Below are 14,934 nucleotides of genomic sequence, written 5' to 3'. Positions count from 1 at the left end.
AAGCCATAAAAGAGATTTTAAAGGAGCTGTGGGTTAATGTGCCAGACTGCAAAGCCATTTGAACTGCAAGGTCGGTGGTTCAAGCTCACCAGCTGCTCCTCAGAAACCCTGTACAGGGTCACTATGGGTCGGAACTGACTCCACGACACACCATCACCACCACCACCACCACCACCACCACCACCACCACATGTTTGCAGAAGGCCTGGGAGTAAAGAGACAACTTTTACCTGAGTTCAGAAGAAACTTTCAGCCTTTGAGATAATTTGGAAAGGAGTTTTTCTGCTCTTCATAATCCCCAAATGCAGAGGCAATAAGTTCTGATTGGAAAGAGAGAGGTCTGGGATTCTCATTAATGGAGAAAGTATTTGGAAAGCTTCCAAGATCAAGACCCCGTCCTTTAAAATATTCTTGAAGGGTTCTGAAAAACTGAAGAGAGAAATAAAATATTCAATGTTATTTATAAACTATACACCAAAATATTCAAAGTAGAACTTTTTTTCCCTTGGAAATGATGTTACAGCAAATCTGGCTGGCTGGCTGTGTGCCATTGAGTTGATTCTGACTCATAACCTGTGTAGGGTATCCGATGCTGTTAATCTTTATAGGAGCAGAAAGCCTCATCTTTCTCCCGCAGAGCATCTGGTGGATTTCAACTGCTGACCTTGTGGTTAGCTGCCCAATGTGTAATCCTCTATGCCATTAGGGTTTAGGACTTCTTACAGCTAATTTGTTGTTGTTAAGTGCCACTGAATGGGTTTAGACTCATAATGACCCTGTACAGGGTTTCCAAGGAGCAGCTGGTAGGGTTGAACTGCCAACCTTGTGGTTCACAGTCCAGTGCTTATCCTACAGTGCCACACCAGGAGTCCTACAGCTCATCTGCTGTTGTTGTATGCCATTGAGTCTGTTCTGACTCATAGTGACCCTGTGAAGGGTTTCCAAGGAGTGACTGGTGAGTTTGAGCCACCGACCTTGTAGTTCAAACTGACCTTGAGGTCAAATGCTTCTTCTACAGCATCACACCAGAAGTCCTGCAGCTAATCTGCTGGTTGTGTGGTTCAGTTCCTACTCTTAGTGACCTTGCATAGGGTTTCTGAGGCTGTAAATATTTAAAGGAGCAGAAAACTTTATCTTTCTGGTAGTGTCGAACTGCAGACCTTGCAGTTAGCACAAAAAGTGCAGTGTGCATAGACCCAGGGAGGCACCAGTGTCACCCTGCAGCCCACTGGGCTATGTTCTTACCAGATCTCGGTTTCTGGGGTTGTTGAGTGACTTCCACGTCTCCTCATTTCTCAGTGTGGTTCCAGGTGCATGTCCAAAAAGTATCAAGGCAACAAAGAGCAGTAGGAGTGCTTTGGACATGGTAGAATGACGCTGCGTGAAAGGAGAGATCAGGGAAATGTTGATGGTCACTGAGAGAAACAGAGGGGGAAGAGAAAGAGGAAAACATTTTCAAACAGAAACCAGGAAGGAAAAATAAGATATTAATTCACATAAATTTCACAGCCATCTTTTCCCCGGATTCAATTGCAAGTGATGCCTCCCCAAATCTAGTTGATTAAATTAGTCTATAATGATGGGAAGGTTATAGTAATAAGCACAGCAGTGATAAGTACAACCTAGAAAACCTGAGCCTGTCTTACATGTTTGGAAAAATAAACACTTTTTTTGTCTCTAAATAAAGTACAATTAAAAAAAATTCAGCTTACTTATAAGTCTTAAAACAGTAGTCCCCAGAAAGATCAAAAGATAGAAGGAAAGAAATTCATTCAGACTTCACAAACTGAGAACTGCATCTTACACACAACACATATCTGAAGCATACATACACCATAGCAGTGTGATCCAGATTGCCATACACCCCAAGGTGTGCAATGGAAATGAAACATGCAGAAAGGGTTTATAAAGCTTACCAAGGAGTTTGGCTTTGGCTGGCCCTTGTTGAAGTTACCCTGGCTGCAATCTGCAAGGCGACTCATAGATACTTATAGCCAGTGGTTTGGCTGCAGGTGGGAGTCACTGACGTGAGCAGAGGGAATTCAAAAATAATGATGCCATTTTCATCCGCCAAATGAAAGACCCTTGAGAGTCAGATCTTCAGGATTCTTCAGGGGTAAAACGGAACTTACTTTGTCTTATAAATGCAGCAGCCTCTTTTCAAACCACAGAACATTTTATGTGGATTTTATAAGACACATAAGGTACTTCCACACAGCAAAATGCCTTTCTCCTTTTTTCACTTTTAATAGAATGTATATACACAGCAGTTGGGAATACGATGATGATTATCTCACCTAATAGAATGCTCTTTTGGACCTGTTAGCTTTTAGAAATCACCAGTACTTTTTGAACAAGAAATTCTATTGCAAAAGACAAAATTACTTTCTGATCTACACCTTATATTCTTTCTGAGAATTTCAAGAAACTTGTAAGTTTTAAATAGTGGCAGGGTTTATCATAATACACCTCAAAATAGAAAAACAAGATAACAAGCATTTCATGAAAAAAGAAAAAATTGCTACACCTCCAACACCCCTTTGCTGAATAAGTGCTAATATGTAAAAAATGACAGGGTCGAGAAATTGGACTTGGTAAGTTGTGAGTTGCCTTGATTCTAATAAGTCAGAGCAAATTAAGCCTTTTGTTGAGGAGCTGGGAAATCTGTACTGGGAATTAGAATATCTGGCTATAGTCTCAGCCTTATACGCTTGACCTTGGACAAATCACTATAACCTTCATTTGTTCAGTCCTTTGTTCACTTTGAGTGCCTCCTCAGTGCTAGGTATTACAATAGACTTCAAGGATAATATGGTAAAATTAATAAATGCACTCCCTGCCCTCAATGAACTTTATAGAATTGTGGGCAATATGGACATTAATCAAATCATTGTACAACAAAATGTATAAATAAAAATGGTGGTAATTGTTATGAAGAGAAACCGGGAGGCTTTGATTAAGTCTCAGGGGTCAGGGAATACCTCTATGAAGAGATTACCTTACAATTTATGGATGAGTAGGAGTTCCCTAGGTAACCCAGAGAGGACAAAGGGAGAAGAGTCTCTAACAAGGTGAACAGCTTGTGATCGAGTCTGTGACTGAAAAGGAACGTGGCAAGTTAAAGCAACTAAATGTTGGTATTACAGGAACAGAAGGAAGAAGGGGAAACCTGGTTAGAGATGGGGCTAGAGATGGAAATTAGGATTATAGATTTTCCCCTTCCCCCCCCCCCCGCCCCCTATTAAAAGGAAAAGTTTTTTTTTTTATTGTGAACTAAGTTAAGGTTTATAGAACAGATCATAAATTTTATGATCTATCTCAATGATTGCAATTCTATCTCAATGATTGCAATCCCCTCAAAGTACAGTATTATCGATTTGATGCTGCAGACAATGGAAAGTTACTGAAGTGTTTTAAGTATTCAGTTGCTTGATTTGAGTTGCATTTTCCCCAAAGCTTACTCTGGTTGCAATGGGGAGGACCAATCAAACCAAACTACTATCATGGATTCGATTTTGGCTCATAGCAACCTGAGAGGACACAGCAGAACTGCCTCATAGGGTATCCAAGGCTATAAATCTATAGAGTCAGACTGTTTCATCTTTCTCCCACAGAGCAGCTGGTGGGTTCAAACTACTGATCTTTCAGTTAGAAATCCAATATTTCATGCACTGTGCCACCAGGGATCCTTGTGGAGAGGGCAGATAGAGCCAAAAAAGAGGGATGAGTTGGAAATCAGATGACTACCACAGGTTAGAAAAGATGTTAACTTGAATTAGGGCAGTAGCAGAGATAGAGAAATGTGGATGACTCAAAGATATTTAGAAGGCATCAACAATGTCTTGGAAATGATGGATGGCAGAACTGAGAGGAAGGGAGTTTTGAAGACCAATCCTTAGGTCTGTGGATTATGCAGCTGAGTGCATCACACTGCCATTCACTGAGACATCAAACATAGGTGTGGAGCGGTGAAGATCGTGAGTTCCATTCAAGACATGGTGAGTTTGAACAGTCTGTAAGATCTCCAAGAGAATGGAGTGTACTACAGAATTGGATACACAGGATTGGAGTTCAAAAGAGAACGTATTCATGGAAGTTGTTGGCATGTGAATGGATGATATTATCTCAGAGATATGAAAAAATGAAAAGAGGGCCTACGATTTGAGTTTTGAGGAAGTTGAACATCTATCAGTCATTTATAGTAATCTACAAAAGAGACACTGAATACAGGAAAAAAACCAAAGGAGTATTAGAAGCAAGAGAAGAAAGTGTTTCAAGAAAGGAGAAACTGGATAACATGAAGACTGAAAAGGGTTCGTGGAGCATTAGAGCTATTGTGGTAGACAGGGTTACAGTCAGAGGAAAGTGGATTAAGAAATGAGTGGATGAAGAGGAAAGAGAGCTCTTGAGGAGTTGGGGTGTGAAGAGAAAAGAGAGGCAGCAGTAACCCAGAGGGAGAAACAGAGTCACGGAACACTGGTGCTGTGGCTGTTTTTATGAGTGAGTCTTCAGTTTCTTTAAATGCCACTGCTTAAGTGGGTAAATAAATATGCTTTGTGTTGTTAGTTTTGTCATCAAGTTTGCTTCAACTCAGAGTGAAACACTCGCTGGTCCTGTGCCAGCCTCACAGTTGTATCTGAGCCCATTGTTGCAGACATTGTGTCTATCGTGCTCAAAGTCTCATTTGGTTGAATATTGAATTTAATTGCTACAATCTCCTTAAAACTGCAGAACTTTGAATTTGAAACATATAATAATGTATAGAAGGAGCTCTGGTAGCGTAGTGGTTACGAATCGGGCTGTGAACCGCAAGGTCAGCTGTTCGAAACTACCAGCTGTTCCACGGGAGAAAGATGAGGCTTTCTGCTCCCATAAAGATGTACAGCCTCAGAAACCCTGCACAGGGTCACTATGGGTCGCAACTGACTCCGCGGCACATAACAACAACAACAACAACAATGTATAGAAGGAGCTCTGGTAGCGTAGTAGTTACTAGTTGGTCTGCTCCCGTAAAGATTTACAGCCTCGGAAACCCTGTACAGGATCGCTATGAGTCAGAACCGACTCCACGGCACACACAACCCCCACCACCACCAATAATTACATAGAGTCCTGGTGTGGCACTGTGAGTTAATGCGCTGGATTGCAAAGTGGGTTTGAACTGCAAGGTTGGCGGTTAAAACTCACCAGTTGCTCCTCAGAAACCCTATACAGTGTCAGAAACAACTCGAAGGCACTTAACAAGAAAAAAACAACATATGCATAATAGTAATACGTCAAAACCAAACCAACTACCATCTAGTTGATTGCAACTAATAGAGTTTTCCAAAGTTGTAGATACGGGGAGCAAAAAGCTTCATCTTTATCTCATAGAACAGCTCTGGTGGGTTTGAATTGTCAACCTTGCAATTAGAAGTCTAGTGTTTATTCTACAGCGCCACTAGGGCTCCTTAAATAATAGTAGTAGTAGTAGTAATGATGGAGTCCTGGTGTGATGCTGTGGGCTAATGCATCAGACTGCAAAGTCGTTTGAACTGCAACATCAGTGGTTCAAGCTCACCAGCTGCTCTTTGGAAACCCTATACAGGATCGCTATGGGTCGGAATCTACTCAACAGCACTTAACAACAATAAGAACAAGTAGTAATGATAATGTTAGATTACTAATGAGATTCTAAAGAAACTGCTCATCAGTAAACTCCTTAGACTCTTATTAAGTATGTTGTTGTTGTTGTTGTTAAGTGCCGTCGAGTCGGTTCCGACCCATAGCGACCCTGTACAGGGTTTCCGAGGGTGTAAATCCTTACGGGAGTAGAAAGCCTCATCTTTCTCCCGCAGAGCGGCTAGTAGTTTCGAACCGCTGACCTTTAGGTTCGCAGCCCGATTCGTAACCACTACGCTACCAGAGCTCCTGGTTATTAAGTATGGAGCCCAATAAATAGACAATTACGGTGTTTTTTAATTTTAAAAAATGGAATAAATTCAGAGTACATTTACACAGCCATCTAGCTACGAAAAATTTCTAAATTTTGTCCTATTTGCATAGAAAAACAGCTCATTTGTTTCCTTTTAAAGAACCCAGTTAAGAAATAGCTAGTTTCTCAAAGGAGCAATGGACTAAAGGTAACATAAACACAGCAGCCTTCTGCACTAAAACTGGGGTTTTCCTAATTGCTAAAATAAATGATCTGTTTGAATAAAGTAACTGTTACAATCTCTGGTCTGTTTTAAAGGGGGAGAAGTGTACCTTTTACTCACTTAATGAAATCAGTGTTTATTATTATTTTCGGAATGTGTCAACATAACACTAAGTAGATAGTTGTAATGATTTAGTTGATAGATTCAATCAAAAGAGAGGGAAAACAAAACAACCAAACAGAATGTTTCTGGTTTCAAAGCCATTAATTTCTAACTAAAAATTTAACATCTTTATTAAATAGAGTATTTGTAAAAGCTGCAGTTGGGAAATTATAGGCCAAAAGGCTCCTCCCCATCCAGAGGCATTCCAATGAAGTTCTTTGCTGGCGTTTCTCAGTTACAAATCTCAGACAAGTAGAATACTCATCATAGGGAAAATACAGAAAAGAAACCCATTAAATATGTGTGGATTAAATTTAAAATTTATATTAGGTTGTAATTTCAAACATAAGAGTAACCGTGAGGAAAGGATATCAAGTAAAGAAGATACTGTGGGATGTAGAGAAAAAAAATTTTCACTTCTATTTCTGTTGAACTATATATAGGTTTTTCAAATCCTTCAGATCCTTCCTTCCTTCCTTCCTTAGCTACTTAGCTACTTACAGGGACATAACATTTAGTCTCCTTTGTCTTCCCCTTGAACTCAGTGAAGGAAAGGGAAAATTAGTATGTTTTTATTGACTGCTTCTTCAACAATAATGAGCACTTCAAAGGCAAGGTTGTAGTTGTTGTTGTTGTTAGGTGTCATTGAGTCAGTACCGACTCATAGCGACCCTATGCACAGCAGAACAAAACATTGCCCGTCCTGGGCCAACCTCAGTACTGTTGCCACGCCTGAGTCCATCGATGCTGCCACTTGGTCAATCCATCTCATTGGGGGTCTTCCTCTTTTTCTCTGACCCTCCACCCTACCAAACGTGATATCTTTCTCCAGTGACTGATCCCTCCTGACAATATGTCCAAAGTATGAGATACCAAGTTTGGCCATCCTGGCCTTCCAGGAGCGCTCTGGCTGCACTTCTTCCAACACGGATCTGTTTGTTCTGTTGGCCGCCCATGGTACTTTCAAAATTCTCCTCCAACACCATAACTCAAAAGCATCAATTCTTCTACGGTCTTCCTTATTCACTGTCAAGCTTTTGCATGCATGTGAAGTTATTGAAATACCATGGCTTGTGTCATGCGCGCCTTAGTCCTCAAGCTGACATCTTTGCTCTTCAACACTTTTAAAACATCTTGCGCAGCAGATTTGCCTAATGAATACGTCGTTTGATTTCTTGGCTGCTGCTTCCATGAGTGTTGATAGTTGATCCAAGAAAAACAAAGTCCTTGACAACTTCAACGTTTTCTCTGTTGATAAGAATGTTGTTTATTTGCAAGTTTGCTCATAAGAAACGTAGAGTAAAGCAGATAGCTTTCTGCTCAGAGCAATGAAAACTGACATTTGTGGTAGTAGACTAAAGAGAAAGGGGGAATTGAGATGAGCCCTCTCTCTGCCTTGCACAGAACAAAGCAAAGAGCTGTTGAGTTTCAGGAGCCCAACAATGACCGTGATGAACTGCTAATTAGAGGTTCACCCTCATATTCACTCCCACACCATATAGACCCTGGGGAGGGGAGGTGAGGCCTAGAGATCCCTGAAATTGGATTTCCTTCTTCCTTCACTGGAATATGGGCTTAGAGTCAGACAAAGTGAAAAAAAAAAAAAAAAGAACATGACAGTCTCAAGCCCCCACACAGTATGACTGAACCCTCTGTCCCATTCATCAGTATGCATACAATGTATCTCCGACTGTACAGAGTTGATCCTCAAAATTCTCCAGTTATTTCCTACAAGGAAATATTGGTTTTATTCTTTGCTACCCTCTGGGTTCTGGTAGAGTGCTGTAGAATCAGCACGGGACTGCTAACTTCTTGGAAACACTACATGTAACTATGAATCAGAACCAACTCCATGACACTTGACAACAACAATAATATATAAATCCTCTGTTTTGTTTATAAATATTTCACAAATATAAAAGAGGTAAAGAGGGAAAAAAAAAAACATCCTCCTCTGTCTAAAACATGTTAAATAAAGCTGTTTTACCTCTGAGGGCCAGAGTGTGAGTCAATTCCAGAAGCATGGACCCATAAAGGAAGGAGGACAAAGGCTAAGGGAGGTGGCCATCTTTCTTTGTGAGAGTTTGCTCTCAAGTCCAGCCTGGTCTGCTTGAGTTCAGGGCCTGGACCCACTACAGCAACCTTTTACTAGTTCTTCCTCCCTTCCCGGCATGATTCCTCCCTGCCACCAGTCTTACCTTTCACTCCTACCCTTAGGTCTAGCTGTTTCTTTGTAACTAAAAAGTGTAGAGGCAAGCAATGGTAAAAATCATGATGATTATGTTTGAATTAAAGCCAACTCTAAGAAACAGAGGAAGAAACTAGACAAATTCATATAGCAATTGCGATATTAACCACATTTTAAAAACTTGGATTTCAGAAGCAGGTGTCCAATACTGGTATCTCCAGTATCATAATGGAGTCATGGTGTGGTGCTGCATGATAAGCACTGGACTGCTAACCACAAGGTTGGTGATTCAAACCCACCAGTTGCTCCTTGGAAACCAAATACAGGGTCACTATGAGTCGGAACTGACTCGACAGCACATAACAATAACAATAATGCCATAGCAAATAAGGAAAGAAATTTCCCTAAAATATAGAATTTGAAATAATTTCTCAGACTTTATAAACAGTTTCTCAGTTGGCTATCTGTTTTTATAGCAGAGAGCCCTTAAAGGAAGTGGCATCAGCAGAATTTTACAACTGAGCAGAAACAGAGGAAATACAAGGTCACCCTGCTAAGGAAACCTAACTAGCAACACATCCACCTACCTCAAGTGACTTCCGGATAGCCATAAACTTAAGTCTAAACTCTTGACAATGAGATAAAGGCCCTCAATAGACACAAGCCTACCTTTCCAGCCTCTCTGTCCTCTAATAAATACCTTACCCATTTATACTTCAGTGCCTTAGAGCGTGTTGTGACTTCTGTATGGAATGCTTCTCCAATCCTTGCAAGCTTCATAACTTCCTATCCTTCTTGGCTCAGTACAAATGTCATTTCTATTGATACAAAGAAACAGCTTATTAACTTTGACAGTTCTTTGTACTTCTTGACACTTGAGGTATTGATTTAGGATAGCTATATTTGTTTCCAAAGAGCTGTGGTAACTTAGTGGTTACCAGTCAGGCTGCGAACCTAAGGTCAGCACTTAGAAACTACCAGCTGTTTACGGGAGGCTTTGTGCTCCCATAAAGATTTACAGCCTCAGAAACCCTCTATGGGGTCGCTATGAGTCGGAATGGACTCTACGGCACATAACCACCACCACATTTGTTTCCACATGTTTAATTATCCACAGGTGAGCTCCTTAAATTAGGCACCATAAATTTTTATCATTGATTTTTCAAAGCTTGGCATAATGGCTAACATTATGCAGTTACATCACAAATGTTTATGGACTTTATATTGCTTAGGCAAAATGTGTGTCAAGTCTTAGAAAGTTCTTTTCAAATTTGAGCTTGTCACATTTTAAAATTAGATAACTTAAATGGTGATTTAAGGAGCTCGGGTAGCATAGCAATTACGAGTCAGGCTGCCAACCTCAACATCAGCAGTTCAAAACTACCAGTGGTTCTGCAGGAGAAAGATAAGGCATTCTGCTCCCGTAAAGATTTACAGCTTGGGAAACCCTGTGCAGGATCACTATGAGTCAGAACTGACTCCATGGTACTTAACAACAACAACAAATGGTGATTTACACAATAACATATGCTAATCAGAAAGAAAGAAATCATTGCAGGTGGTCAATAAATAATTTGTTGTTAAGTGCCACTGAGTTGGTACCAACTCATAATAGTGACCTTACGCACAGCAGAACGAAACACTGCCCGATTATGGGCCAACCTTACCACTGTTGCCACACTGAAGTCCATCGATGCTGCCACTTGGCTAATCCATCTCGTTGGGGGGGTCTTCCTCTTTTTCTCCAACCTTCCACTTTACCAAACATGATATCCTTCTCCAACGACTGGTCCCTCCTGACAATATGTCCGAAGTATGAGAGACAAAGTTTGGCGATCTTGGCCTCCAAGGAGCACTCTGGCTGCACTTCTTCCAAAACGGATCTATTGGTTCTTTTGGCAGCCCACGGCACTTCCAACATTCTCCTCCAACGCCATAGTAATTATTAAACATTTATTAATTCTCCTTAGAAGCCAGGTTAGCAAGACTTCATCTCTTCCTGTGTGTGCCTATGTCTATTTTGCTTATTTTATAAGATGCGACTCAGAAAGAGTTCGTTTTAGGACCCACCCTACTTTGGCCTGGTTTCATTAACATAACAAAAGGAATCTGCTATTTCAAACAAGGTCATATTTACAAGTCTAGGAGTTGGGACTTCAACACATCTTTTGGGTGGACATATTCAATCCGTAACAGTATAGTATTTATTGAGTGTCTAAAAGCTGGACGGTGAATAAGCAAGACCTTAGAAGAACTGATGCTTTTGAGTTATGGTGTTGGAGAAGAATATTGAAAGTACCATGGGCTGCCAGAAGAACAAACAGATCTGTGTTGGAAGAAGTGCAGCCAGAGTGCTCCTTGCAGGCCAGTATGGCCAAACTTTGTCTCTCATACTTCAGACATATTGTCAGGAGGGACCAGTCGCTGGAGAAGGATGTCACGTTTGTTAAGGTGGAAGGTCAGAGAAAAAGGGGAAGACCCTCAGAGAAATGGATTGGCAAAATGGCGGCATCAATGGGCTCAACCGAGGCAACAATTGTGAGATTGGCCCAGGATCAGGCAGTGTTTTGTGCATAGGATCTCTATGAGTTGGTACCGACTTGATGGCACCTAAAAACAGCAACAAGATGTGTCAGATGCTCTATTGAATAATTTGGTTAATCTTGACAACTCTAAAATATAAGCCAAATTCTTCTCATTTTACATATTGAGGGAAGGGTGGGGAAAGGAAGTTATAAGAAAGGTTAAGTTTTCAAGACTGGTTTCCTAGTTTGTAACTTAGTATAAACATAAGCCTACTTTTTTAGGAGTTTGGACCTAGATTTTGTAGGTTTCAACATTCAAAATAGAAAATGTATGGGTTAGAATTCTATGAAAGAGCTCTGAAAGGGGAGATTTAATTTTTGGATTTTCTCTAAGGCTTTTGGCCTCCTAGGACCTGTATCATTCAAAGTAGTCTGAAACATTAAGAAATGTTGTAGACTGCAAAAAATTCACCTCTCCTAATATACCAGATTTAAATTCATGGAACCTGTAAATGTTAATATATTTGGGAAAAGGGTCTTTGTAGATAGTCATATAAGGATTTTGAGATAAGGGGATAATCCTGGATTACTTGGTATAACCACAAGTGTTCTTATTAAGAGAGGAAAAGGAAGATTTGAAATACACAGAGAAGGTGATACAAAGATGAAGTACAGAGATATTAGAAGATGCTGGCTTTGAAGACCGGAGTGATAGGGCAATGAGCCAAAATAAACTGGCAGCTACCAGAAGCTGGAAGAGGCAAGAAATGGATTTCCTCCTAGGATCACTAGAGGGATTTGACCCTGCAGACACAATGGTTTCAACACAGTGATGCTGATTTCAGATTTCTGGCCTCCAGAAGTGTGAGGCAATAAGTGTTTGTTGTTTAAACCACCCAATTTGTGGAAGTTGTTATGGCAGCCACAGGAAACTACTATAGAGGATGTAAAGATGCCAGGGTAGCCACAAAGGAGGAAGCCCTGTTCCTCAAAACAACAGCTTTAGATTTTACCGCACACTGCACTGTAGACAAACCTAGAATCAGGATCCAAATTCTTTATTCTTTTGAGAAAGGTGAGCTTCTTTGTCATCGAACTCAAAATAAAAATGGTTTGGGTTGAAATGTCTAGTATGAAATTTGGGATTTACATGAGTAAAGCTATACTTTAAAATGTCCTTTTGGTACAGAAAGGATGAGAAAAGGTTCCATATCATACTATTAAATTAGAGAAGACCATATGCTTGAGTCACATAATTTTGTAATGGAACACATAATAAAGTTAAGTGTCTAGAAGATTGACCACACATTATTTAAAAAAATACTACCTACATTTCCAAGCACATTTTGTATGAAAAGGTCAGTAGTTTCAGAGAAGGGAAAAATTGAAGACAATTCAATGGGTATTTCTTTGGGAAAAATTGGACAAATGATTCTTTCTTAGTGCTATTCATCAATTGTGAGCTCTGAAATAGAGCTAGCGAGCTTTTATCATTTAATAAAAAAGAAAGAAAAGAAAACCAAAAAAACTCCAAAGACAGCCCCTCTAAAGTGTATTGTTAGTCCCTAGCATTTGGGGAACTATTTAGTATTCTAGGAGTACACAATGTGATTGAGTTATCTTATACAGCATAAAATAACTAGCAAAACATTATCCTAATTCCTTTAAAAGTACATTCTGTAATAGGTTTATCTGGCCTTGGGAAAATTCATGGGAAATTTCAGTACTAGAAATTATTTCATCAAATATCTTAAGGCAATGAGTAGCTGATCTTGAGGGCTCAGGACCATAGTCTCAGGGGACACCATGGTCAATTGGCATAACCTAGTCCATAAAGATAGTGTTTTATATTCTACTTTGATGAGTAACGTCTGAAATATTAAAACCTCATGAGTGTCCATTTAAGGTGCAACTATTGGTGTCTCCATGTGCATACGAAAGAAGAGTGTAGAGAATTGAAGATACTTTGAATCAATTAGTCCAATGGACCAGTGGATGTGAACATCAGTCCCCGTAAGTCAGAGAGCAGAACTAGAGGGTGCCTAGTTACCACTACACCAACCACATCAATAGAGATCCCATTAGAAGGTCCTGGATACTGTGGCAAAATATGTGGAGCAAACCACAAAATTATTTAAAAAAAAGAGAGACCGAGCTTACTAGTCAGAAAGAGACTAAGACTGTGGCCCTCAACCACCCTTCAGGTCTGGAAACAAACTCATGCTCATGGTCCAACTTTCAGCCAAGCAGTAGAAAGGGATATAGAAGGAAAAACAGCACGAGTAAAGTATGGTCACTATGGATGATGAAATGGTCAATAATTTAAAATCAAAGGACAACATTAACCTAAGGACAAAGTTGAGAAGGGGTGGGAGCCACAGGGAGGAAGTGGGATAACTGTTGTTCCTTGGAGGGGATTGCGATCATTGAGATAAAACAAATTTATTGTTTGTTGAATGTAAAGATTGTCTTCTCTGTAAACCTTCACTCAATTCATAATAAAAAGTAAAAAAAAAAAAAAATTTCCCACTTGAATCCTTCCACAATAACATGCTTCCAGACTTCTGGGGCAAGATGATGGAGTAGGTGGACTCACTGAGCAGACCCTCTGCAACAAACACATGAGAGACCCAGTGAAACAAATACAGATGGTGATTCTTAAACCCTAATCTTCAAAGCCTAGGACAGAGAGGTGGATTGAGTGCTGACGAGAAGAAGTTGAACAGGAGAAGTGAGAGAGATAAAAATAGATGGGTGTGGAATGGCGCAGCCATCTTGAGCTTTTATAAGCAGCTTGCTACAGTGGCCTGAAGGCACAGGATGTGGCTGGAGGTTGAAAGCAAGGGGGTGCATTTTCCCTTCTGGTAGACAGGGATGTGTCCAGTCCCTGCCCTTGTCAACCCGTGGTCAGTGGTACCCCTTTCTGTGCAGCCCCAACTCTGCTTGGGGTCAAGCACTGTAAGTGCCACCCCTGCTTCTGGACCTATATATACCTGCCCTGAACTATGAACAGAGAACTGCATTCACACTTCAGTCTCTCTCACATCCACTGGAGTAAGGTAGTGAGTTAGTTAAATATAACATGAGTTAAATACACCATCAATTAAATATACCATGACCAATTAAACGTAAATACAATACCACAATGTCTTGGAGAAAACAGACAATGTCAGCTTACATGAAATGAAATAGAATGTCTCAAACATGTGGCCAAAATACATATTCAGAAAATATAATACTAGAAATGTTATCAGAATTACTTGATAAGGAATTTTAAAAAAATAATATTTAGCATTTTCAATGGATTGAGAAAAAAGATCAAGGAAAGCAAGAAAAACACAGAAAAAACTTTAGAAGAATTCAGGAAAACATTACAAGAAGAAACTGACAAAGGAAAAATTAGAAAATATTTTAAAATAACAGTTAAGAAGCCAGAAGATTAATATTAAGACATCAGAAATAGGTAGTACATTGAAAGAGCAAAGAAGTAGAATTGAATCAATGGAAGGCTGATTCATGAGCTTGAAGACAAATCTCTCGTATCCATCTGCTAGAGGAACAATCAAAAAAAATTTTTTTTAGAAAGCCTAAGATATGTGGAACACTATCAAGAGGAATAACTTACCTGTGGTTGGAATTCCATAATAGGAAGAGAGAGAAAAAACCAACAACAGTAGAGAAAATTGTCCAGGAGATGTTTGAAGAAAACTTCCTTAGCATCATGAGAGACAAGAAGGCATACACTCAAAAGCTCAAACAAACTCCAAAACTCCAAAAGAAAATTACCAAGACATATTATACTCAATTTTTCAAAACTAAAGACAATGAAAGAATCCTGAGACTAAACTCTGATTTTTCAGCAAAAACCATGTAGGCAAGAATATAATGGGATGACATATATAAAATTCTGAAAGAAAAAAAA

General features: G+C 39.8%; 1 protein-coding gene across 1 annotated transcript; it reads right to left on the bottom strand.

Moving 5' to 3' along the window:
- Window positions 1-249: 249 nt before the first annotated feature.
- Window positions 250-12,104, bottom strand: LOC102811495 (chromosome unknown open reading frame, human C2orf66). Its single transcript, XM_006862047.1, has 3 exons — window positions 12,026-12,104; window positions 1,246-1,415; window positions 250-429 (listed from the first exon to the last, which is right to left on the bottom strand). The coding sequence occupies exons 1-3, from the start codon at window positions 12,102-12,104 to the stop codon at window positions 250-252; spliced, it is 429 nt and encodes a 142-aa protein (XP_006862109.1).
- Between the last annotated feature and the right edge of the window lie 2,830 nt (window positions 12,105-14,934).

This window comes from Chrysochloris asiatica, unplaced genomic scaffold, assembly GCF_000296735.1.
Source record: "Chrysochloris asiatica unplaced genomic scaffold, ChrAsi1.0 scaffold00045, whole genome shotgun sequence".
Lineage (NCBI taxonomy): Eukaryota > Metazoa > Chordata > Mammalia > Afrosoricida > Chrysochloridae > Chrysochloris > Chrysochloris asiatica.
This window is presented reverse-complemented; position numbering and strand designations above follow the sequence as displayed.

Bases quoted from the DNA above. Each gene is read 5' to 3' on its own strand.
- LOC102811495 (XM_006862047.1), bottom strand. From the start codon at position 12,104: ATGACAAAGAAGCTCACCTTTCTCAAAAGAATAAAGAATTTGGATCCT. The intron at 1,416-12,025 runs GTAAAATCTAAA...TGTTTCTCTCAG, and splicing joins TGTCTACAGTGCAGTGTGCG to TGACCATCAACATTTCCCTG. The intron at 430-1,245 runs GTAAGAACATAG...TTCTCTCTTCAG, and splicing joins ACCCCAGAAACCGAGATCTG to TTTTTCAGAACCCTTCAAGA.